At 37.3% G+C, this 27,308-nt stretch overlaps 1 protein-coding gene across 1 annotated transcript; it reads left to right on the forward strand.

Moving 5' to 3' along the window:
- Window positions 1–7,432: 7,432 nt before the first annotated feature.
- Window positions 7,433–13,971, forward strand: LOC132036834 (uncharacterized). Its single transcript, XM_059427230.1, has 6 exons — window positions 7,433–7,474; window positions 7,558–7,645; window positions 7,770–7,860; window positions 12,517–12,601; window positions 13,031–13,187; window positions 13,777–13,971. Exons 1-6 carry the CDS (start codon window positions 7,433–7,435, stop codon window positions 13,890–13,892), a joined length of 579 nt encoding a protein of 192 aa, XP_059283213.1. The 3' UTR covers window positions 13,893–13,971.
- Window positions 13,972–27,308: the final 13,337 nt, after the last annotated feature.

Here is a 27,308-nt window from a genome sequence, read left to right on the forward strand (position 1 = left end):
AATTCGGAAATGTCGGAAGTTAGCTCTCCGGTTGTAGTACCTTTCCAACCTCTGTTTCTGGGCTGCAATACGGATTAGCGCGCTCTCGCGTAACTCATCCGTTAGGTCGAGATTTGCGGCCATGGCTTCCCCGTTTGATTCCTCGGTGGTATAGTTGAACCGGAGGGTTGGCTCTCCGACTTCTACAGGAATAAGAGCTTCGGCCCCGTAGACCAACGAGAAGGGTGTTTCCCCCGTACTCGATTTCGGTGTGGTTCTGTAAGCCCACAGCACCTCTGGTAAAATTTCCCTCCAGTGATGCTTAGACGTTTCAAGTCTCTTCCTCAGATTCTGAATTATTATTTTGTTAGTTGATTCCGCTTGTCCGTTTGCACACGGGTGATACGGAGTTGACACAATTTTCTTGATCTTCAGTCCTTCGAGGAAATCATTGACCTTGCCACCAACGAACTGTGGACCGTTGTCCCAGGTGATCTCGGCCGGAATACCAAACCGGCAAATAATGTGATCCCAAATGAAGTCTATAACTTCCTTCTCTCGTATTTTCTCGAAGGCCTGCACTTCAACCCATTTTGAGAAGTAGTCGGTCATAAACAAAATAAAGCGGGCCTTACACCGTGCCCATGGCCGACGGACAACGATATCCATTCCCCATTTCATGAAGGGCCAGGGTGATATCACCGAGTGCAATAACTCCCGGGGTCAGAATCATCGGGGCATGCCTTTGACATCCGTCACACTTTCGGACAAAATTTTTCGCATCTTCCTCCATCCGGCTCTGTAATATCCGGCTCTAATGATTTTTCGGACTAAGGCCTCCGCACGGAGTGATTTCCACAAGTCCCCTCGTGCACCTCTCTCATCACGTACTCGGTTTCACCGGGCCTAAACATTTGGCCAAAGGGCCGAAGAAAGATCGTCGGTATAACGGCCATCTACCAAGCAAAAACCGTGCCGCTTTAGCCCTTAGTGACCGAGATTCCTTAGGGTCACTGGGAAGCTTTCTATCTTGTAAATAGTCGATGTATTTGTTGCGCCAATCCCATGTTAAACCCATCGTGTTTACCTCAGCATGCCCGTTATTTATTGCCGAGTTCATCAGGTGCACCACAGTCCCGGGATTAATTTCTTCCCCTTCGACTGAAGACCCAGACTGGCCAACGCGTCGGCCTCGCAGTTCTGCTCCCTCGGTACATGCTGCTGCATGGTCCATTCTTTAAATCGGTGAAGTATGACCTGGACCCTCTCAAGATACCTTTGCATTCGTTCATCCTTGACTTCGAAGACGCCATTCACCTGGTTAACAACCAGGAGGGAATCGCATTTTGCCTCGATTATTTCGGCCCCCATGCTCCGAGCTAATTCCAGTCCTGCAATCATAGCCTCATACTCGGCTTCATTGTTAGTTAACTTAACTGTCCTAACGGATTGCCGGATAGCCTCTCCGGCGGGGGTTTTTTAAGGACGATTCCAAGCCGGAACCTCTAAGGTTCGAGGCTCCGTCCGTGTGTAATGACCAAATACCCATGGCTCTTCCCGAGGTTAGCAGAGTTCCTTCTCCACCTCGGGATCATGGCGGGTGAAGTCCGCCACAAAATCGGCTAAGATTTGTGACTTGATGGCCGTCGGGGGCCTATATTCAATATCGTACCCGCTTATCTCGACAACCCATTTAGTTAGCCTGCCCGATAATTCCGGTTTATGCAAGATGTTCTTTAAAGGATAAGTGGTCACTACGCATATCGGGTGGCATTGAAAGTAAGGTTTAAGCTTTCTGGAAGCGGTTACCAATGACAATGCCAATTTTTCAAGGTGGAGATAACAGGTTTCCGCATCCCCCAAGGTCCTACTCACATAATAAATGGGAAATTGTGTACCTGATTCTTCTCGGACCCGAACTCCACGCTACCTCCTCGGATACGGAGGTAGAGAAAAAGTCGCTCGTCGCTTTCGGCGTATGCTACAAAGGAGGGCCGGATAGGTACTCTTTTAATTCTTGTAAGGCTTTACGGCACTCCGCGTCCACGTGAAGTCATTCTTCTTCCCGAGTAAGGAGAAGAAACGGTGGCTCTTGTCGAAGATCTTGATATAAACCGCTCGGTCCTATCCTCCCGGTAAGCCTTTGCACTCCTTTGACGTTATTTACCACCTCGATGTCCTCGATTGCTTTGATCTTATCCGGGTTGATCTCGATCCCCCGATTTGACACCATGTAGCCGAGAAATTTACCCGACCGGACACCGAAAGCGCACTTTTCCGGATTGAGCTTCATATTATATCTTCGGAGTACGTCAAAGGTTTCCTGCAAATGTTTTAAATGGTCCTCTGTCTCCAGGGACTTAACAACCATGTCATCAATATAAACTTCCATCGTTTTTCCTATTTGTTCTTCGAACATCCCGTTAACTAGGCGTTGGTAGGTTGCCCCGACATTTTTTAATCCGAAAGGCATGACATTATAGCAATAAGTCCCGTATCGGGTAATGAAAGATGTTTTCTCTTGATCCTCCGGGTGCATCCGAATTTGGTTGTATCCGGAGTAAGCATCGAGAAAACTTAACATCTCATGCCCGGCCATCGCATCGATCATTCTATCGATGTGGGGCAACGGAAATGAATCCTTCGGGCATGCTTTGTTTAGATCCTTATAATCCACGCACATTCGAAATTTATTACCTTTCTTCGGCACCACCACGACGTTGGCCAGCCAATCCGGGTATTTTACTTCTCGAATGGAGCCTATTTTTAAAAGCTTTGTTACCTCATCCTTTACGAAGGCATGCTTTGCCTCTGTCATGGGCCTCCGCTTCTCGCACTCGGGGAAATCTCCCATCGAGACTAAGCTTATGAGTTGTCACTTCCGGCGACACACCTGTCATATCTATATGCGACCATGCAAAACAATCGGCATTAGCTTGAAGAAATTTAATTAACTTGTTCCTGAGCTCCGAGGTTAACCCCGTGCCCAGGTATACCTTTCTCGTCCGGTAGATATTCGAACAAGATGATTTGCTCCGACTCTCTATTGTAGATTTTGTCGCGTCGACTCATCCGCAAGACGAATGATCTAGGTATGTTGAAGTCGTCTTCTTCGTGCCGGGTCCAATCCTTTTTGCTCCGTTCTTTGGACCCGCTAACGGTAATTGCTATTTGGAATCCTTCTCCCCGGATGATCCTTCCTTTTGACCCGACTTTTTGAGTAGGGGTGATGATTCTTAAACTGCGAACATCTCTCTTGCTGCAGGTTGTTCTCCCCGGATAGTTTTTATCCCTCCGAGTCGGGAACTTCGGCCGATGTAAGGTAGACGGCACGGCTCTCATGTATCCGGCCTACCCGGCAATGCGTTGTATTTCATATCCCCTCGATTACATAGAACACGATCGCGATGGTGTCGTCGATGTTGATTGGTAAGGAGATCTCGCCCTTCGTAGTTTCACTCGCCATGTTGAATCCACTAAGCACCCGGCCACCGGTACGATCGGTCGAGTAGCCCTAATCGTTCAACCACTCTCCACGGATGATGTTGGCCGAGCTACCGAGTCGATTAGAATACGTTTAATGCGAGATTTAAAAACAAGAATAGAAATTACCGATTGCATCATTGTGTGGTTGAATGATGCCTTCCGCATCTTTGTTGCTTGAAAGTGATGGAGCCTTCGGATGCGTGATCCCCGCGCTTTTCACGAACGGTGGTAAGCACAGCTCGCTTCATTATCGGCCTCTAGGGACATCTCGTCTCCCCGATTATCATGTTGATTATATGCTGAAGAGGCTCTGCAGGTTCACCCCGCTTATTCGACTCCTTTCCTTGTAGTGGGTTTTGGCTCGTTCACTCGGGAATTCACGAAGGTGCCCGTTTTTCGATAATCGAGCCACCTCTTCTACGCAATCGGCGGCGACGGTCTTCGAGCTTTGTGACCATGAGTCCCATGGTATTCACAAATCATGTTCGGGTCTCGTTGACCTAGGATCCGATCTCAATGGCCTCGGCCACCTTGCCTCCTAATGCGTCCTATGGCCGATACAAGGTCCGAGGTGTTGACACTAAAGTTGTATTCTGATATTCTCGGTGGATCCCTATTGGTTGCCGAACTTCCGGCTTCACTTCTGAACGACAAACCCCGGCTATTTGACGGACGTTCGGTTCTTCTATCTCCTCTGCCGGAGTACTGATTAGGACCGGACCTCGATTTTTCCGGTCTAAAGTTTGTCTTCTCCGACTGAGGATATGGCCGATATCTTTCCCTTGATGATCGCATCTCCTGGTCAAAATTTCTTCTAGACCTCTCAAGTCCTTTACCCGCATTTGCACGGACCGGAGGAAGTTCGAGCTGATCATCCTCGACCCGAATTTTGGACTCGTACCGGTTGTGTACGTCCGCCCAGGTCACAGCCTCGTATTCTAGCAAATTTTCCTTGAGTTTGAACGAAGCCGTCGAACTTCGGGGATTCAGCCCCTTGGTGAACGCTTGTGCAGCCCATTCCTCCGGAACCGGAGGGAGTTCCATCCGTTCTCTTTGGAAACGATTGACGAACTCCCTCAGTAACTCGTCGTCCCTTTGGGATATCCGGAAAATATCCGCCTTTCGGGCCTGGACCTTTCTGGCCCCGGCATGAGCCTTTATGAACGCATCCGCGAGCATTTCAAATGAAGTGATCGAATGCTCGGGCAGATGGTCATACCATGTTAACGCTCCTTTGACAACGTTTCCCGAATTTTTCAAAGCAACACGGACTCGATTTCGTCTTTTCGAGGTCGTTACCCTTTATAGCACGGTGTACGAGGTTACGTGTTCCCGAGGATCCGTCGTGCCATCATATTTTTGGATATTCGGCATCTTAAACCTCTTCGGGATCGGCTTAGGTGCCGCACTCGGAGAAAAGGCCTGCGAATATACCTCTTTGAATACTGGACCCTTTAGAATGGGAGGAGCCGAATCCGGTCCACCCGAGAGTTATAGGTCTCGACCCTTTTCTCGCCGAGTCTACCCGTTTTGCCAACATCTCTAGCATCCTCAATACCTCGGTAGGCAACCGGCCCGGACCCGTCGCTTTCGACCATTCGAGCCTCTCTCTCCGTGGTTCGGCAAACGCTTTTATTCTTCTCGGTGCCGCTTGATCCTTCTTTCTGCAAACGGGCTATCGCGATTCCCCGCTCAGCGATTGCTGCCCTTTGTTCCTGCAACATTTCAAAAATGAGACGCAAGTTAATATCCTCCGGGACATCCGGCACTCGTTGGCCATGTGCCCGGGTCAAGGTGACAGAATTAAAAGTATTTAAAGGATCAGTGGCCGGCTGAGCGGCGTTCTCCTGGTTCACGGTATTTTGACGGTTGAGGCCCTCCCTCGAATTGACGGGGGTCCGGCCAACGGGATTCACCGGGTAGCTCCCGTGATCCGATGTTATCGTTTTCGGCCACAATCTCATTATTAGCATGGCCGGATTCTCCACTATTTGCCATTTCGTCCGTTTTTGCGAGACGAGCAATGGAACCGAAACCCTCGGTGTGAGTTGCAACCGAGATCAAACCACTATTATCCAAGGCCCCACGGTGGCGCCAAACATTTTACCTCGAAAATGGGTAATAAGTTAAATTTGTGAGTGAGGCAAAGGATATGTGGTGTTTTAATCTATATTTTGAGGAATAAAAGAAAGTCGAATCTATTCGGTTTGTTAAGGGCTTGAGCAAATAGTGAGCGATATATTGAAGGCTAAGACGTTTATATCTATGTATAAGAGACAAATTTTTATATATCTATATATGTTAGATGCAACGTTGAATAAGGAGATTTAATGAACAGTTCCAGTTATAACCGGACCAAAAATCTGAAGAACACTAGGCAAGAGAAATTTTATAATATATTGGAAGTACAAAGTTTGTGGATCAGAAAAAACCAACCCTCAAAATGAGAAAATGACCCCTATTTATAGTTTTCTTCTATGGGCCTCCTATACATCATGGGCCCCTTTTAGGATAAAGAAAACCTAATATGGATAAGGTTAGGTCGTACGGTCTGACACCCGTACGACTGTCAGAAGCAGGTGGCAGATTTCCACACGTGGCGGGCGAATAACCGATTATCCGGACCAACGGCCACGATCAGAATGGTCATGAAGAAACCGGGCTAACGGCCACGACTGATCTCGCTGTATTCGAACCGGGCAAACGGCTACAACCAACTCGGCCATATAAGGATCGGACACCGGACCAACCACGATAAGGAGTTATCTCCGGATACAACGAATTCATGCAAAGCTTCTTCGGATCAGACACTACCGTTCGTTCTCCTCCTTTTACCAACCCCGAGTTTCACCGGACAAACTTTACCCGATTTTTACCGTATACACATACCTTACTAAATGCACTTTTGCATCTTTTTTTTTACTTTTTTTTTTTTAAGGTGGACTCATCCTCTTGAAATTCTGAATTCGTCGCTACATTGGATATAGTTGTAGCTTAGCTTTTTTGTAAGTATTTTAAAAAACGATCTTTGAACCAGACCTCACTGATTTTTGGATAACGGATAATGATCAAAACTAGCATTTTATAGACAATTAATTATCATTTTACGTCATTTGAGTTCCAGATAACGTTATTTTAGCAATTGATTTAAGTAAAGTATTAGTATTATTCGTTATTTTAGCAATTGATATCTTATTATTCGTTAATGTATAGTATAATGTTTCTATCCAACATTTTAATAAATTTTGTCCGTTAGATTTGATGGAAACTGTAGAAGCAAAAAGTTGACCAAAAATTAGAGGAAAATCTCGTCAAATAATAAAGACAAAACACAAAAATGTACTAGTCACAGGAAAAAACCAAAATAGCAGAAATTGAGCCTCGTAAAGCTGCAAACAAACTTTAAACAATAACAAGAAAATGTAAATAAATAACTCCACCTTCATGTGTAAGTTTCTGCTAAATACATAATTTGTTAAATAGTTAACAGAAACCTAACACTTGTCATTTAGGCAAACTTAAAATAAAATTATAACTACTCAAGAGTGGACATTAATCCCTCCATCTCTTAATAAGTGTCACTTGACCAAATTTTTTTATCTCATAATAAATATCATTTTAGAAAATCAAAATATAAATTAACTAATTTTTTTCCAATTCCACCTTTAGATAAAAAATAATAAGTTAAAGTAACGTCTAAATGATGATCAGATAAGTCACACAGTATCTTGATATTATTATATTTTCAATATAAAAAAGATTACTACTTATGCTTGTTCTAATTAAGAGAAAAAAATAATTTATTTTTATTATATAGAAATAATCTATTAAACTTTATATTGCATTATTAATTTTTTAATATGTTTTTAGGCCCGTGAGATAACACTTATTATTGATACAGGAAGCACTACTGAAAACCTATCCAAAATATAACAGGCCACATCTGTAGAGCATTTTTTTTCTCAAGATGGCAGCTACAGGAAAATGCTTCCTTGTTACTGGCCCTGCTGTAATGCTTTCTATTTCTCATTTATTCAAAGCTCAAGAATCTGATTTGGATTGGTCACTCTTTTTTTTTGTTATTGTTTTCAGGGTATTGGTAAGACAACATTGATAGTAAGAGTACTTGAAACTCTCAAAAATTCAAATCCTAATTTGAAAGTTCAAGGTTTTTATACTCGTATGTATAAATTCTCTATACCCATTTTTGCTTTTATTCATTTTAATACTATTTGGGGTGTTTCATTTTAATACAAATATGTATAAACTCTAAGTTTAATTTTTTTTATGTGATATTGGTGAAGGTGAGATTAGAGAAGGAACTGAGAGAGTTGGTTTTGAGGTTGTAACGCTTGATGGACGTAAAGGGCTTCTTGCTTCCAACAAAATCTCCAGGTGAAGTTTTCTTATCTCCAGTTTTTTTTTTTTTTTTTGGTCTCTAAAAAAAAAAAAAAGGAAAAACTGTGTGAACTTTGACCATCATTTTAAAATATATTTTTTCATCGAATTAACATGCGAAAAGTTGCAAGTGCGGAGCCAGGCATACCCTTCGGCAAAAAATTACACTGTTTATATATGGTTAAAATTATTTTTATGTATATTTAGTAGATATTGAACCCGCTTCGACTTTTTCGTATGTTCACTTCTACAAATTTTGAACCCCCTTAGCGAAAATCCTGGTTCCGCCATTGGTTGCAACTTGTACTACTTATAGACTTATCGTATAGTTATTGAATATCTAAATTTCAAATGTAAAATATTGAGTTGATCTAATCTAGTTTAGCTTCGAAAATGAGTCAAATTGACTTTTGAAAAAGGAAACATGACAACTAATTCCTTCTGTTTCTAGTTACTGTTTGGAGAGTCGAAGGATATTTTTTTTGTCATGATTTCTTGAAGGAGATACTTTTGAAATATTTTGAATTGGTAACGGTTGTGACTTATACTAGTTTTTTATGTAGTTTCTAGATATGTAAATTTTATTTCACAAAAGTTGTAGATTCTATGTCGGAATTCACACCAAATGTTAGTTAGTTTGACCCTCGTACTCCGAATCAATCCACGTAAATTGAAACGAAGGGAGTAATTTCTTTACACATGCATACTGGTTTGTCTATTTGTTTTGGTATTTTATTTCTTGAGTAAAAAAATTTGCAAGAGAAATGTCTGACACAAGGTAGAGATAAGAAATGCTGGCTGTTGAACCAAGTCAGGTATGTATGTGAAGAGTAGAATATTGGATCCATCATCTTCAAGTTATAAAGCTGAAACAGTGAATTTGTCGAAGTATTTAAAAAAAGAAGAAAGATAGGACAAAAGAACGAAATAGATGTGCTTGTGGAAACAATTGGAGAAGGTTACTGTTGCCGGTTATGATTTGAGATGAACCACTGTAATGAGAGGTAGACGAGGAAAGACTTAGGCTAGAGGTAGGACATAAGAAGTATGATTAAACATGTTCTGACATTCCAAAGCAATATGGTAAAATGGAAAGAGATTTGGTACTGTTTAGAGAGGTTGAAGTACAAGCGGCAACGAACACCATCACTAGAAGGTCGAGCATGTTCTTGAAAACCAAACCAATGGCAGAGAAAAGGGATGAAAAGCATTAGGAGAATATTGCCAATGATTCCTCTCATTATAACCCTTGTTATTCTTTCCCTGACCCTTCCACCATTTGAACCTTGGATGATGGATTGTAAAAAGAGCACTTGTGAGAGGATATAGAAGGCCCCTTTTTGTTGTATATGCTAATAAGTAGTTTGAGAAGAGAAGTAATCCGAGGCAATTCTATTGATATTAGTCAGTTGACAATAGACGCTGCCAGATTACGGATGAGGATTGTAAGAAGAGTACTTGTGAGAGAATATAGAAGGTCCCCTAGTATCTGCTAATAAGTAGTTTGAGGAAAGAAGTAATCCGAGGTAGTTCTATTGATATTAGTCAGTTAACAATAGATGCTTCCAGATTACAGATGATGGCTGTGACCAATGACATTAAGCCTGGAAACAGAAGTGTGACAACTGACAAGAGAGGGGTGATCCTTTCATGGTTTTGAGTGACAATCTTCTGTGAGAAGTTTTTCAATCCTTTGGAGGTTTCACAGAGTAGTCAAGAAAAAGGGGTGAAAGACTGGTATTAATCCAGTTAAGGGTGATAATGCTATACTGAATCCATAAATAAATATTCGTCGTGAGTGGGTGATGGACATGAAATGGAACCATCCAGCAAGAAGATGAGGTATTGACTTTTTAGTTTAGTGGAAAGAAAAATGAGGTAATACCTTTTTACTATAGTGAGGAAACCTTCGCAATGAGGTAGTTTGGGTAGGTAACTTCAATTGGTAAAAGTCTTTGATGTTGGGACCAAAAGAAGATTGTGGGGAGTGAATTCAGTAGAGGATGAAATAAAGAAACCTTTGTTTTGATGAAGTTGGGACTTTGAAATATAATAATTTTAGTACTTTGTTTTGATGAATAAATAATTTTAGATAAGAGTAGGGTGTCTCAAGGACACCTACTAGCATGATCTCCTTGATGTCGAAAAGTAAATAAAAAATTAAAGGCATAATCTAATTTGTGCAAAGCTGTAATTCACCCATCCAAAAGCTCTCATATTCCTGCCCCCAAGAGTGTAACTAGTAGTCAATGAAGTGAGTGCAAAACTTGGAGACAAGGGTTCAAATCCAATAGAGACAAAAAACATTAGGTGATTTTTTTCTGTTTGCCTAAGCCTAACGGTTAAGTTACTAGGTACTTGTGCTAGTGGGAGATAGTGGGTATTTAATGGAATAGTCGAGGTCCTCGCAAAGTGGCCCGAACAACACCGCTGTAAGAAAAAACAAGTAAGCTCTCATGTTCATTTGTCTCTGGAAGTATTAGGGGGCTACATATCCAAGCTTTACACCTGTTTCTTCTCTTTCTGAAATTTCAACTATTCATCGCGTTCTTCTCTTCATGATGGTCTTTTTAGCACTTCTCCATAAGGTAAAGTGTTCTTGTCCATCCTCCACCCTCCATCATAATGCCTAGTCCTTATTCCCAAGTTTCCACTTGTTACTAGCCTAGTAATGCTGGTCTATCGGAAACATAACTCTCTACCTCACACAAGGTTGGGGTAAGGTCTGCGTACACAGCTACACGCCACCCTCAGATTCCACTTGTGGGATCACACTGGGTATGTTGTTGTTATTGTACTAGCCTAGTAATGCTCTGTTGAAGTCCTTAAATCCTTTACTCCGGGCCGTCCAATACCTAATAACTAATAGCGGATGTTACGACGTTTGACTTTCCATGTGAAACTTTGTGTTCCGTCATTTTTGTTCCACGAGGAGTTTATCTGAAGTTCTTCCAACTTTTAGGTTACACTTGGCAGTGTAAAATTTCTATGTAGTTTTGGGACCTTTTCCTGAATATTTGTGAAGTTTCCTGACCTTATAGTGTTAGGAGTCTATTGGAGAGCTGGCAGAGCCAAAGGATATCCAAGAGGCAAAAGATTTTTTGGAGAACCATCCCTCTGTGCATCGTTTGGACACTTTTTTTGTACTTTTTTCACGAATCGGTGCGACAAAGGGCTGAATCTCAGTGAATCGTGGCAGCAAGGCCACTCTGCCACTTACAATACCCCATCGTGTATTTAAGTCGTGGACACTATGGTTGGAAAGGAACAAAATGTGTTTCGAAGGACAAGGAAGGCATATCTCTAGAATTAAATATAATGGTCTTCATAATATGTATTTCTGGTGTAAGAGCGTCATATTAAAAATGTAGAACAATACTTGGATTTTATAGAGATGCTAGGAGGAACTTGTGAGAGGCTGCGTTTGAGCCTTTTCTCTTTTACTCTTGTACCAGCTTGGTACTTTTATTTGTTTAATGAAAACTTTAACTTATCAAAAAAAAAAAAAAAAAAAAAAAAAGGGGGTTACACTTGTCAGTGTTAGTACGAGGAACATGTAAAATGTCGGGATACTTGATAGTGTACTCTTGATCAAGACTTCCTCACTTTAATCAAATACCTTTTTCTACCGCTCTGGTCTCTTACCATTCTTTTCAATCACAATATTCTAGACTGTAGGGACCCTGTTTAATGCTCCTAGTGGTAGCCCTAGAAAAGTTGTTGGAAGTGCTCTTATCCTGTGGTTGAATACCTGCACTAACCGCTTAATGTTGTCCGCTTCTCTCATTCGTACAATCTCACACATCTTTAGATTGATTTTTCAGCCTCGAAACTAGTTGGAACCACATTAGGACCTGTCTCAGCTAGGACAACTAGAGTACCTCAGCATTACAAAATTTACAAAATATTAGGGTATCTCCACTATTCTCCAAAACCATTTTCCACATCACGAAGTCCTAGAAATTCTAGTTCACGTGATAGTTGACCTTTTGAAAATGTAATTTGCATAGGAAACCTGGTACCCCCTCTTTTCTTTTGGTACTTACTGTAGAAAGTTTTTCTCCATCAATTCATCTGGAAATGCATCTCTCTGGGAAAATGGTATTGATATCCTCATTAATTATGTCTCAACTTATTTCTCAACTTTTGGAGAATATAGCTCTTTGATATTAACAATTTGTATACACTGCCAGAATAAGAAATTCTTGCCCTTTATCGCATTATTCCACAGCAATTTTATGAATGGAATGTAGTAATGTGATGGACATGTTGTGTTCTTCCTATTTCCTCTTGTATTGTATCTGTTGTTTTTAGTTGTGGGAGAAATGAGAAGAGTGAATAATTGGTTGTTTTTTACCAGTTAACCTTCTCTCTGATGAATGATGTCAAATTTGATTCAAGTCACTAGTTTCTGATAACATACTCTTCCTCCTCAAGATCCTCTTATGGATCATAATATGCAGCATGGGTGACTATGGTTGAGTTGTATTCTATGAAGTGATAAAAAAATATCAGAAGTTACAGCTTATATATTTAGGTTATTTTTTAGTTTAGTCAAGTTATATGTTAAACTATCTGCCTATGTTCCCATTAATAATGGCTTGATTTTGGTGTCATGCTTTCATTTTTGCTGACACATTTTTAGCCATGCAGCCCGCAGTCCCTTAGATGGCCCACTGTGGGAAGATACAGGGTAGATGTTGCGTCCTTTGAGTCTTTGGCATTGCCAGAATTGCAGGTTGGTTGAGTTCTTTCAGCAGGATTTTAGTGCCATATGCCCGGACATTGCTGTTGTTTGCTTTGAGCGATAACTTTGTTCTCGGCTCTTCTTTAATAACTAATCATGATTGCAAACATTTAATTTGTCTCATTTTTACTTTTATCAAATAAATAAAAGAATGGTATTCTTTCATTTATTTCCCGTCGGCCGAAATAAATTACGGGCGCTAGCCAAAATATACAAAACATATACACTGATTGTATATTATATGTATGTTTTATGTATACGATATATATATTTATACTATAATATACAAAACCTATACATTTGCTGGCTGTTTTGTAAATTAGATCATTGCAAGGCATTGGACTGTAATTATCTCTGAAGGAATTGTCTGATCTGTAATATGTTGTATATTTACATTTTGATGGTTCATCATTTTGTTAGGTAAGGGAAGATACTGATCTCTTCATCATCGATGAAATCGGGAAGATGGAGCTCTATAGTTCCTCATTCTTTCCAGCTGTACTAAAGGTCCTGCAATCTAATATCCCTCTCTTGGCTACTATCCCCATTCCAAAAGCAGGCCGAGATATACCTGGAGGTATTTTCCTGTAGACAAAAGCCCCTGTATCTGTATGTTTTGCCTTTGTGTTGGTCTGGACCTTAATTTTGTTGTGATCACACTGGTATTCCTACATGCCAAATCTAAATCAATCACATTGGTAGCTAAGTCTCTATGTACTAAATTCGTCTAAGAAATATCTTCTACTAAAGAATGGTATATGAGCAATATAGATTTTGTGCAAGGGGTTAGACTTTAGAGTAATGTGAGGTTTTGTAGAAAATCAAACTTCTTTTACTATTTATCTTCGTTAAAGCCGGAAGCAAAGGATGAGAACTCCAAATCTATATTTGCTAAATAATTCTGCCAGTACATTTTTATTCCAAAAAAAAAAAAAAAAAAAAAAAAAAAAGAATAATTCTGCCGGTACATGGACGTACCTACATAAGCTATCGTGTCCACTCTGCAAAATCAACTTATGCATCTTTTCTTGGTCATTTTTCACAAAATCTTGTATATTGTTATTTTGCTATCTTTTATTCTATGCTTTGACCTCCGATCCTTCTTTGTCAACTTTCTTTTAATTATCAAAGACAAAATAAACCACCATGGTTTTGGGATTTTGCAGTTGCGAGGGTGAAAAATCATCCAGGAGCAAGAATTTTTACACTCGATGCAAATAACAGGGATGCTATGAGAGAAGTTATATGTTCCGCCTTAGCAGATACGCTGCAAAAGCCTTAGAAGTCGCAGAGCATATTCTTCTAGCTAATGTTTGTAAATGCTCTTTCTGTTAAAACAAACTCGAAGCTGATAGTAAAATCTTCCAGAAATATACCCTTCCTTATAGGTTAGTCATTGTTTTTGTACTAAGGAGATGCACTATTCAAGGAGACAAGAATGCAAGAAGTGGAATATATTTTCCGTATTTCCTTAAAAGGTCCCAACTCTTTGAAGGCCACTTTGAACACCATGGTGTAGAATGCTCTGAACTGCTGCTGAGAGGGAAATTTTGAAGACTAGAGAAAGAAATGGAGCGATGTTTCTATACACGTTACTGGCTAACCTAATTAGTTACTATCTAACTTTTTTTGTTAAGCTTCTTTTTAAACATGATTTTTTGTAATTGTAGTGGTGTTTCATGTCCCTGCAGTTCTTCTGGAACTTGAGAATTGGGAAATCATTAGTAGATTACAATTGAGCTTTTAGTTCACCTCATAATCATTTTGTTTACCTTCTTTTAGGTACCAAAACAAAGAAACAGTATATATGCTGCTTGATTGATTGTGAATACCACATTGTATTTTTGCTGAGTTAATTTCTGGCACATTTACAGTACTGAGTTCCTCCAATCATGGTTGGGACCTTATTGCCTCAAACTATTAATTGAAGAAAAGAGTTGAAAAAAAAGTATTACTAGCAGTTTATTTGCAGCAAACTACTAACTGCTCATCTGTGACATGGACGGGCAACGAGGAGTCAATTGAATGAAGCATCAGTTGCTTTCACCGGTGACCTTTTTCGACAGCCTTGACATCTTAATATCAGGAACAAAACCCACCCCCCCCCCCAACCCAAATCCAACCCCCCCCCCCCCCCCCCCCCCACAAAACCCCCCCAACCCAAATCCACAAGATGGAAACCTAGAGGGTCGGAAACTCCAACGAGAAAGCTTTTACTGCGCTACAGGATTCATTCACGAAGCGCACTTTTCATTCTTACAGCAAAGATGTTACAAGATTCCAGGCTACCAAGTGAAAAACAATGTCCCAATGGAAATCTTTTAGAGAGTTTTCCCTTAGTTTCATACTTTTTCTATTTTAAAACTAAAATTTGAGAAAGGGAAAAAAGAAACTTTTTTTTTTCTTTTTTTTTTTTTTATGGACCCCCTCTACAACGTTATCACTTTAAGGAGCAATACTTGTATGCTTACAACTTCCATTTACGTCTCTTCCAAGATGGATTTGATCATTTGGTGGTTTAGAGATTTACTATTTCACAATGTGCTTTTCCTAAATAGGGATATGCCCATTTCTTAGCCAAGGAAAGAGGTGTGTACAAATGCTTATGATTTTTCTTTTATCGAATTACATTAATGCAATAAACATCACCTTCTATTAGGAAAGACAAGCTTCAAACAAGCATTACAATAGTAGTGTACATAAGATTTTGTGTAAGTAGTGTTGGCCTATTGTCACAATTTATCATGTGAGTGATTTGGATCGATTGTGGTAGTTTAGAAGTTTTACTTCACGTCCCAATGTGATATCTACTTTAAATTAAATATGTTTTTAGGTGTTGTCTATTGCGTATATACGCAGCATATGTTTATATTTATAAATGAGAAAAAGTTTTTATAATGACACCCCTTTCCAAAGGCTATCTTACACTATTGACTTTTGAGGAGCATATATTAAGTTCATTGCCCTCAATTTGGTTGGTAAGGATTCGAATGGGTGTTGATCAGGTGAATGGTGTTGCTTGAACATGGATTAAATAACATCATGCCTTAATAATCGCATAGGTACTCTAACTAGTTGTCTTCCATAACGTTGTTAAGCAGTAGAAAGAGCAGAAATAGCTGTTTTTAGGACCCCATTTAAAAATAGCTGAAATTCATAAAGTTTTTAAAGTTTAACTGTCTCAGAATCGACATTAGATTTACTGTTGGATTTGAAATTGAAATTGTGGGTTCACGGTTAGGTTATGCCAAAGCATTCAAATATTTCCTTGAAGTTTAAATATGCAACGCAGAGATAATTACACTTTTTTAGATATTCCCAGATCAGATGTTTAGAATCAAACAAGTATCAACAGTCTGATGTATATTTAGGGTATATGTGGTGTATATTGATGTATATCGAGGGTTATATTGACTAACAATGGAATATTAACAACAAGGATAAGCAATTCTAGGATTTCAATCAAAGATTTGCACTTAGCAGTTCAGGTAATTAACCGAGATAAAGTTAAGAGAGAAAATAGAGAGAGGAGAAATTGATCTTGTATATTCATGAATGATTGAATGAATTGAGATTACAAGTATTTATAGATCCCATGCTAATGATTAACTTCTAATATATAAGCTACAATTGTCATTAACTATCCTAACAAGATGGACAGCCTGTAATCACAACTAACTAACAATAGGATCAGGTAATTAACTTTCAAATCCGCAGACTTTCAAACCGTAACTAACCGGACACGGTTTCTCAAGTACTCGGCTGCTGCATCCGTTTCTTCATGCTCTTCGTATCTTGATCACATCCTCATCTACATGTCATGATGATCTTCATAGCAGTTGCATCACAAGCTAAATCATTGTAACCATATCCTCCATAAAAGATCAGACTTGACCTCAAGTCTTGAAAGAAGGGAACCTATGTTGTAACTCAGAAGCATTCTCCCAAGTTGCATCAACAACATCCATATCTGTCCACTTGACAAAATCCTGAGCTACAACCAAATTACCTCTCTTGACAAGTCTGCTATCAAGTACAGTTTTAGGATCAGGACAAAAGGGACTAGAAATAACATGGACTGTAGGATGAATGAGCACCTCAGATGGTAATAAAACTTGTAGGCAACAACTCCCACCTTAGCTTCACCTCAGATGGTAATAAAACTTGTAGGCAACAACTCCCACCTTAGCTTCAACCATATATGGACCAAAATACTTAACAGCTAGCTTGTTGTATGGCCTGATAGTAGCAGAAACTTGCCTATAAGTTTGGAGTTTCAGATAAACCCAATCTCCAACTTCAAAACACCTATCAGACCTGTGTTTGTCAGCAAGATCCTTCATCCTTTCTTGTGAGCTCTTGAGATGTGAAACTTTAAGAGAAGTATGATAGCTTTCTTAGCAACCAAGGATCTGTCCGCCATCTCACAAGATGATTCACAAGCTAGATAAGGAAGATGAATATGAGGTTTTTGACCATACAAATATGGGCTGCACCTTATAGCCATATGATAGGTGGTGTCATACCACTATTCAGCTAGAGGCAAATATTTAGACCACTTAGTAGGACAATCAAAACAAAAACACCTCAAATAAGTTTCAAGTGTCCTATTCAAAACCTCAGTCTGACCATCAGTCTGAGGGTGATAAGCAGTGGATCTTTGTAGTTGAACTCCTTGCAAAGTGGCCGATTCTTGCCAAAAAGTACTGAGGAAGATAGAATCCCTATCACTAGTAATGGTAGCAGGCAACCCATGCAACTTAAAAACATGATCAAGGAAGCATTGTGCCACAGATTGAGCTGTATATGGGTGCTGCAAACATATAAAGTGACTATACTTACTCAACCTGTCCACTACAACTAAAATGACATCCCTGCCTTTAGACTTAGGCAACCCTTCAATGAAATCCATACAAATATCAGTCCACACATTATCAGGTATAGGTAGAGGTTGCAGCAACCCTAGGTAAGCAGCTACATCATATTTATGTCTTTGGCAAACATCACATCTCTGAATGAAGTTTCTAACATCAGCAATAATAGATATCCAATAGAAAAGAGATTGAACTCTTCTAATAGTAGCATCCATTCCTGAGTGTCCTCGTTGTGTAGAGTTATGCCATAAACCAATAATAGTTTTGTTTGATTGAGTATCATTTCCCACAACTAATCTCCTTCCATCCTTAATCGTCATTGACCAGGTGAAGGATTTAAAAGGTTGAGTCTGCAGCTGCATAATTATGTCTTTCAACACTGTATCAGTTGTCCAAGTTGCTTTAATTTGCTCAAATAGGGAATCATGAGGTGCTAATAGTGATATTGCCAATAGTTCAGAATTAGGCTTCCTTGACAAAGCATCAACAACTTTGTTTTCAACTCCTTTTTTGTATTCAATTGAGAAGTCAAATGCCATGAGCTTAGACATGCCAACAACTTGGAAATCAGTATGAATATGTTTCTCTAACAAGTGTTTGAGTGCCTTCTGATCAGTTTTAACAACAAATGGTCTTCCTAGCGGATAATGAGACCACTTAGTGACAAATAATATGAGTGCCAATACTTCCCATCGTCACATAGCTTGGTCTCTTGGTGCTAAGGACTTGCTGATACAGGCAATTGGATGCCCTTGCAGCATTAACATATCACTAATACCTTTACCAACTAGCATCGGTTTCACTATAAAGGAGAGTAATTTGGCATAAATTTAAACAGTGCGAGAAATCGATCTTTTTTCAAGCTTTTCAAATCTTTGAGTAGCTTCTTCACACCATTTGAACCTTTCCTTCTTGAGGAGATCATGTAGTGGTTTGCATATAGAACCATAACCTTAAATGAACCTCCTATAATAACCAGCAAGGCCCAAGAAATCCTCTCAAGTTATTTAATGGGGAATGGGCCGTTTGCAAGCTAAACAATCTTAACTGGATATGTGGAGACACCCTCTTCACTAATAAGATGGCCTAAGTATTCAATTTTAGGCACCCCAAAAGCACGCTTGGACATCTTGGCATACAGTTGATATCTTTGCATCAAGTCAAAAACTAGCTTAACATTCTTAACATGCTCTTTTAGACTCTGTATCGTATATTAAAATATCATCAAAGAAGACTAAAACTGTCTTCCTTAGTAATGGTTTAAAGACTGAATTCATCAAGCTTTGGAAGGATGAGGGTGCATTATTCAGGCCAAAAGGCATGACTAAGAACTCATAATGCCCTTCATGAGTTTTAAAAGATATCTTCTGAGTGTCCTCTTCATGCATTCTTAACTGATGATAACCAGCTCTTAAATCTATTTTTGAGAATACAACTGCACCACATAGTTCATCTAACAAATCTTCAATTATTGGTATTGGGAATTTATCCTTTATAGCGAGTTGGTTTAACTCTATAGCTACACATAACTTCCAACATACCATTTTTTTCCCAACCAACACAACCGGAAGCATAAGGACTTGTACTATCTTTGGATAACACCTTGATCCAACATCTTTTGTGCAAGTTTCTTAATATAATACTGAGTACCTATAAGGTCTCTTCTTGACAGATTATCGGATTCTATTAGAGATATTATATGATCAAATGCTCCTCTATGAAGTGGAAAAGTAGTAGGAGGTTCAAAGATACTAGCATATCTTAATCGAATTAAGCATATAGCGAGGTGTTAGGAATTCACCCACGGAGTAGGTTGTATATAGTGACATTGGAACTTCATCCATCCAGTTAAAGTGACATCATAAAGAATTGAGTGTCTTCTCCTTCTATGTGATTGAGTGACTTAGCTTTAGTTGACTTAATTGTATTGCTTGCACCTCTGAGAACATGTTTTTTTTTATCTTGGTACATAAACTCTATGGAAATCAAATGGGATCCTACCAAGTATTTAACCCTTTTGTGCTCAAGCCAATATCAACATTACCCAAGAACAATAGGAAGTTTGAATCGAATGTTGTAGCTTGTATAACAGCCATTGCATATTTCTACAAATTGAAGTTGTTTGTACCCTTCTTCCATCTGCTACATATACTGATTGCTCCATGATAGAATTAGCCTTAAAACCTAGTTTCTTAGCAACTTTACCTAGTTTCTTAGCAACTTCTTGGTCTATGAAGTTATGTGTACTTCTAGTGTTTATCAAAACTTGTAAAGGTTTCATCTTCATGGTAACCAAAGTGACCACCGATAGTTTGGTATCCACCAACTTAACGTATGGCTTTAAGTGAAATAGTCAGAGAACTCAATCCACCTTCTATATACCGGTCCTGATTCATCAATCATATCACCTTAACTTGTTCCTCATTAGCATATCCACCAAGAATATCTTCGTATTGGTGTTACAACATGCCCGGAACATATTTTTATCACGAGAAAAAAAACAAAGTCCTTTGGCTCTCTTTTCATCCATCTCTGCAGATGTCAACCTCCTTCTAGGAATTTTACTAGTTTTTGAAGAATTTGGTTCAAAAGATTTTTTGAAGGTATTTGGTGTGGGTAGTTTTTGGAAGTTTTTTTTCGTTTGTTGTTTATAGTGACTTGGGTTAGTAATACGGAAGGTTGACGTGGTTTGAATGCGTTTTAGCCCCCATGTCTTAGCCTGAGCTTCAATCATCTCCTCTTACAACCTTGCAATCTTGTAAGCTTGCATTAGAGTTCTAGGATTCTATATTTTGACAGCTTTGTTCAGTTCAGGTTTAAGACCTCCTAAAAAGCAACTTAGAGTATTTTTATTTAACATTTCTGACAACAACAACAAGCCTATCAAATTGACGACCGGTATTCTTTGACACTCCCAATTTGAGTCAAGTTTTTCAAGGACTCCATATGATCCTCAAACTCTTCTCCAAACCTCTTCATTCAACGTTAAGACATATTAGTCCATGTTAGACTGATCTATCTTAGATCTCACAAATGATCTATGCCGCAATAGCTTCTCACTAAATGAATAGATGTCACCTTTCTCCTTTGATCAAATGGAACTTTATCCATAGCAAAAAATTGATCTATCTTATACAATCAAGTCCTCAATCTTGACCAGAAATTTAGGGAGTTCTAACTTTAGAGTATCTAGTAAAGAAATTACCATTATGAGTGTGATTAACATGAACTTCTAGTTCTCCTTTCCGGCATAACTTCTCCAAACAATTCCTATCAGCAATGAAGATTATACTTCTTCACTCATGTTTTTCCTTTCCCACCAACGTTGATTGAGGAAGCGATTCCTTTCCATCATCTCCTTTTTATCCACTTACTACATTGCGTTAGCTTATACTACTTTCATTCCTTCTATTAGTTTTTGTAATTGTTCTTGAATCGAGTTCATTTATCACCCATTTCTTACGAAGCTTGATCTTGATTCTTTGCCTCCTCGTTATGATTTCATTACTTAAATTGTTATGTTCGAGGATCAATAGCTCGATACCAATTGATGTATATTTAGGAATATGTGGTGTATATTGATATATATCGAGGGTTATATTGACTAACAATGGAATATTAACAATAAGGATAGCAATTCTAGGATTTCAATCGAAGATTTGCAGTTAGCAGTTCAAGGAATTAGCCGAGATGAAGCTAATAGAGAAAATATAGAGATAAGAGAAATTGATCTCGTATATTCATGAATGATTGAATGAATTGAGATTGCAAGTAATTGTAGATCCTATGCTAATGATTCAACTACAAGCTATAAAGCTACTGTCATTAACTATCCTAACAAGATGGACAACCTGTAATCACAACTAACTAACAATAGGATCAGTAACTAACTTTCAAATCCTAACCGACTTTCAAACTGTAACTAACTTCTGGACACAGTTTCTCAACTACTCGACTGCAGCTGTTTTCTTCATGCTCTTCATATCTTGATCACATCCTCATCTGCATGTCATGATGATCTTCATAGCAGCTGCATCACAAGTTGAATCATTGTAACACAGTCTGCTTTCTCTACTTCACCTAGAGAGTTATTTTGTGGTTATAAAGAAGAAAAGAAGAGATTTCGAATTTGAACTGGAAAACAAAAGGATTTGCAGTCCTCTACCTTACCACTATTAATCTCAAAGGGTAAATACTTACCCACACCGCGTGTTTACGCCAAACCGCTACAACTTATCATGATTACGTGATTTAATGAAGTGGATATATACATTAATTAACTATGGTTAAGTGATCGTTGTATATATTCAAACACATGTTATGCACCAATCGATTCGGTGTAAACACCCGGTGTGGACAAGTTTCTACCGTCTCGAACCTAAGGTCAGAAGTTTGAATGCAGTTGAAATTCAAACTGAAACGATAGCCAATTAGAGGAGTCCAAAAAGCCATGGAATTAGAATAAATAGGAATACGTTGCATGGTTAGTTTATAGAGGTACAACTTGGGGGTTATGGATACAAAGGTGGTCCAAATTAGTAGTCTAACCAAAAATACTAATGTTTATAAACTTTATAGCTTTCATGATTAAGCTCACTGAAATCTCATGGCTTTAAGCTTTGGATGAACGTGACACAATCCTTCAACATCATTTCTAATAAAGGTCCCTCTTCTGCTTAATTTTCTAGTAGAATTAAGCCCCACAAAAAGCTATTATTTGCATCTGCATGAGTTGTTACTAATACGGTCAGTGGTAAAATCAGAAATTTCTCTAAAGATATTTAAAATTTATTATATATTCATATGTATAAAAAGTAATGTTCGATTGATGTATTCAACTGATCGCCTTTTATTAGATATATTGGCTCCGCCACTAAATATATACGATTCTGAATTCTAATCTTCACTTCTCCCCTTTCATTTATATACTCTCTCTGTAATAATGCTAACATGTGCCCTAGTTCTTGAACTCTTTGGAGCCTTATCTCAAGCTAGTAATTGTGTACTTTTTTTTTTTTTTTTTTTTTATTGTGTGTAACGTTGCACCTTTCTTTTTGTGCACGATGTAGGTCCTATTTAGAGAATGACTAAGCTAATAGCTCCACGAGGAAATATATTTTATTATAATTTCAATTTCAATTTCAATAGACGGTTCTTACTCTACTGCTTCTTGATGAATGATTGACAGGAAAGGATAGTCTGGGCTTCTTCACACAAATCATTTTATTTATTGGCTTTTTAAAATCAATTTATGTATTTGTTTAGTGGGATTTTTAAAACATATACATAATTCAGTCAAAATTATTGGATTTGGATGAACCTAGTAATTACATTCAACTGTTAAAAGATCACAAGATTCACATTTTTAATGAATAGATTTGAGTTTTGTGTATGAGGAGCTACACTTACATTTTCAATTATGCGGTATATAAGAAAAAGAAAGAAATAGAAATTTGATTGAAAAGTAATATTGTCGACCCACTGCACTCGACAAATTACAAATTATGCTAGGGAAGTTGTTGAAGTATTTCCTAGTCAAACTCCTCTTTCCAAAACAAGTTAAACTAATAGCTTGGTCTCCACCTACAGAAAGTTAAAGCTAAAACTCAACACCAATGGTAGTGTCAACCTGCATACTGGAGATACTACTTTTGGAGGAATATTAGAAAAACTCAAGGAAAGTGGATGTTAAGATACTCAGGTAATTAAGACGAAGCATATTTCAAGTCTTGTTACTGAACTTTGGAGCATCAAAAAGGGGGAAATTTAGCGAAAGAACTGAGATATAAAGACTTAGAAGTGAAAATAGATTGCGTACTCGCATACTCGCCATCAAGCTTATCAATGAGGACACACAATGTCACCCCAACGGGCTATTGTTGAAGATTGAAAGTATTTGTCGGAAGCTATCAAGGCCACCATCAAATATATATGGAGTAGCCGACTTTTTAAGAAAACGAAAAACACAAAACAGGAAGAAGATTTACTAATTTGGAAGAGACAATGAAGGATATGGAGTTTCTTCTCTCGACAGATTTAAGCCTGGTAGCTTATGAATGAGTTTAAATTTTTTTTAGTCATTTTCAATGTACCAAAACAAAATTAAATTAAAATAATGTCTCCAATGTGATAAGGTAATAAGAGTTACAGTGGAGTGGTAAACACTTTTCATTCTTAATTATTGGTATTGAGTTCGTGCTTTGGGTATGAAATCGTCTTTGATTTGGTATTGTTTTATCATTCAATTTGGAACTTTTCGGTAAAAAATCAATTTAATTAACCTCAATAAGGATACGGGACACCAAATAGGAAACCAAAAAAAAAGTTACCGCAGCAGTAACACTGTTAAAATGATAGATGGAGTAGTAGGAATGTAGGATAGACGCATCCAAATTTTAGATTTGCGATTTTTGGCAGTGCAATTTTTTCCTACATTACCTGTGAATTTTGACCATTAATTACTGTTTTGCCGGTTATAAATTGTTCCTATAGTATTTATTATAGTTGATATGTAATTACCTTATAGGTAACTTGTATATAAATATTTTTACATCTTTAATAAATAAAATTTGAATTTGTACATTGGCATAGACAAGTTAGACACATTCCCTTTGGCAGACTATGTTAAAACGTGTTATTCAGACAGAGACAACGAAGCAAACGTCTTTTGCTGTTGTCAGATTATGAGGATCATCCTAGTATGTGTCCTTTTCACTTCCTCTTATTTTTATTTTTAGGAGTATTATTAATTTATTAATGTACGCAAAATCACCAGTTAAGGCACTTCCTACAAAAATGTAATTATGGGGATCACAAAATTTGTATTTTCAGATTATACGATAGAGAAAATAACAAAAATGACCTCGTATATTTGAGGTAAGTTCAAAGTAATAGTTCCTTATATATATTTCATGCATGCTGTTTTGATTCTTTAAGTTTGTAAAAAATGAGTACTTTTGATCTCCGTTAAAATATTTGACAAGTCCAACAGGCTCCAACTGCTATTTTTTTAGCGGGAACTCACAATGGGAGGCACATTTTTTTTTTTGTCTGTTTCTAGTATTTGGTGCAGTTTTTTGTGTTGCAATTTATGAAATTTGGTAGGACCCTACTGTATCTTCTAGCTAATCACCGTCCCGTGCCCCCAGCCCCCCTTCCAAAAAAAAACAAAAAAATCCATTAAATCTAATAGTCAAAGCTTGTTATATATTTGACAGAGATCAAAATTACTCTTTTTTTTTTATATATAAATTTAAATGATCAAAACTGTCAGAAATATATTTATTAAACTTACCTCCAAACATAAATGATCATTTTTGTCATTTTCTCGAATTAATCTTCTTGATGCACATTTGTTGATACATTCAACCTAGGAGATAGAGACTTAGAAAAAAAAGAGATGGATAATTATTAAAGTTTGTTTAGTTAAACTTTTGCACATGACTAGTGAAATTTTGAATGAGGGTGTCATGTGTTGAGGAAAAAATAAAAAAAGATGGAAAAGAAAGAAAAGAAATACTCCATGATTTTTTTTCTTGATGTTGATGATCAATGATGAATGACGGACAACTAATAAAAGGGAGAAAAACGTAGTTATAGTAGACAACATAAATTCGATCCGAATAGAAAAATAAAAGGAAATTTTATTATTGTTAGTATTTACCACTGATATAAAATAACCAAAAAATTTGAAGCATATAGATTCATAAATAAATTTGTATGTATAATCACAATCATAACTTAGACCCCCAAAGAATATGGATTCAAATCGATTGATTTTGACAAAGAACCTCTTGAACAGGAATATTTTAATATAGTTTAACAGCCATCACAAATGCAGGATTATTCTCCGAGCATGTTTATGAGGTTTTTCAAAATGGTGTCAACCCCACCGGGTTGGTTCGATTTTTAAAAACCAAAATGTAGTTAGATAACTGATGCCACAACATCCAAAATATGTGGGATGGAGTTCATTTTTCGTACAGTCTAACTTAACTTTCTTTAAATATTTCTTTAGTCCTAGTAGGTCATTTATTAATTAAGGTATTTCTCTTAAGAAAATAACATGTGAAAAGAGCTGACTTGTATAAAAATATTGCTTGCTTGGCTAATATAATCCTTAAAATAAATATTGCTAATTAACAAGCCATAAAAGAAAATGACCATAATCTAAAATTGGTCACTTAAGTATTAATTATATTTTTTATGTATTTTTTTTTTCAGGATTAGTCTAAAAATAGATATCAATATTATCTCTAAGTGGTAAATTGAATCCTTTTATTAGGATTAGTGTAATTGATTTTTATTTGCTATATTAGTATTTACCTGATATAATTCCTCTTGATGCACATGCCTTAATATCATAATAGATAAAAATTACTTTAAGAAATATATAATCCTCACAAATAAATATTTTTATCATAAAATATTTTAAAACGAATACGATTAATTTTGGAAATTGCTTGCCTTTTTTTAGAACAGGAATATTTTAATATAGTTTAACAGCCATCATAAATGCAGGATCATTCTCCTAGCATGTTTATGAGGTTATTGGATATATCAACTACACCTAATTCCATTATTAAAATATTGAGAGAGGATCCAGTATCAAAACATATGTGTTGCGTGGTCACATTCAATATTTAAGATATTAAATAAATACTCTCTATTAATGCGGCTGTTTCACACTAAAATATAAGCAAATTGAAACTTTTCCAATCTACATCTTTATTCTAGTTATCGTACATATATCTTCCTAACTGACCAAACCAAATAAAGGAAATTAAGTAAATAAGTAAATGCATTCCTTTCAAATGTCAAGACTCAAGATCACTTATGGCCTTTTTGGTTATATAGCATTAGAAAAAGAAAGTTTGTCTTTTGAAAATCAAATCAAAATGTTTCCGGAGACTTAAAAAAAGGGTTTCACAAAAACTAATACTTCTAGATATTCTCTTAAAAGCTCATTAATAAAAATTAACTCAAACAGAAAAATTAATCCAACAACTATGTTTCAAAAAATTTATTTAAAAAAAAATGTTTTCAACAAGTTTAACAAAACCAAATCCACACGCCACCTTAATTAGGTGTTGTCCATAATATCTCTGATTTGGGTCTAGGAAAAGATCGAATATTACTCCTTGTCCTAGCAGTGGTGAATTTAGAATATTGTCTGAGGGAGTTTGAAAAATAAAAATGTAGTGCCCGAGACTTGCATTTGGAACCTCAAGGTGAATTTTAAACACCCTAAACTACTGAACCAAATCCTATTCTTGTGTTTAGGGTGTTCAAAATCTATACATATACATAAAATATATAAAAATACTTTATATATACAATGTAATTTTTTGCAGAGGGTGAACACTCTCAATGGGCTGTAGATCCGCCCCTGTGTCCTAGTGGTTACTTGATTCTAACCTTTACTAAATTGGAAATAAAAAAGAAAAAAAAAATGAATGTAAGAATAAAGAAAAGGACACGTGAAAGAAAATTGCAGAAAATAGGGTTAGAACATCGAAGTTAGTTTTTTGGATGGTGTGATTGCATCAATGGACTCTCATGCTAAAAGGCAATACTTTTCCTTTTTTATTTTCTTATTGTTCCTTTATTTTCATATTTTTAGGAGTGTTCACGTTCAGTTTGAGTTGATTTTTTTTCCTGACAAAATAAATATATTTTTTAAATATTGAAATCAAATCAAACCAATTAAAGTGAGTTTTTGTCGGTTTCATTTTTATTGGTTTTATAGATTTTTAGTCGATTTCTTTAAATATGTGACATCACTTTCCCCAAAACAACGGTCAAATTCTAATTTATTTACTTAT

Source organism: Lycium ferocissimum, chromosome 11 (assembly GCF_029784015.1).
Source record: "Lycium ferocissimum isolate CSIRO_LF1 chromosome 11, AGI_CSIRO_Lferr_CH_V1, whole genome shotgun sequence".
Taxonomy (NCBI): Eukaryota; Viridiplantae; Streptophyta; class Magnoliopsida; order Solanales; family Solanaceae; genus Lycium; species Lycium ferocissimum.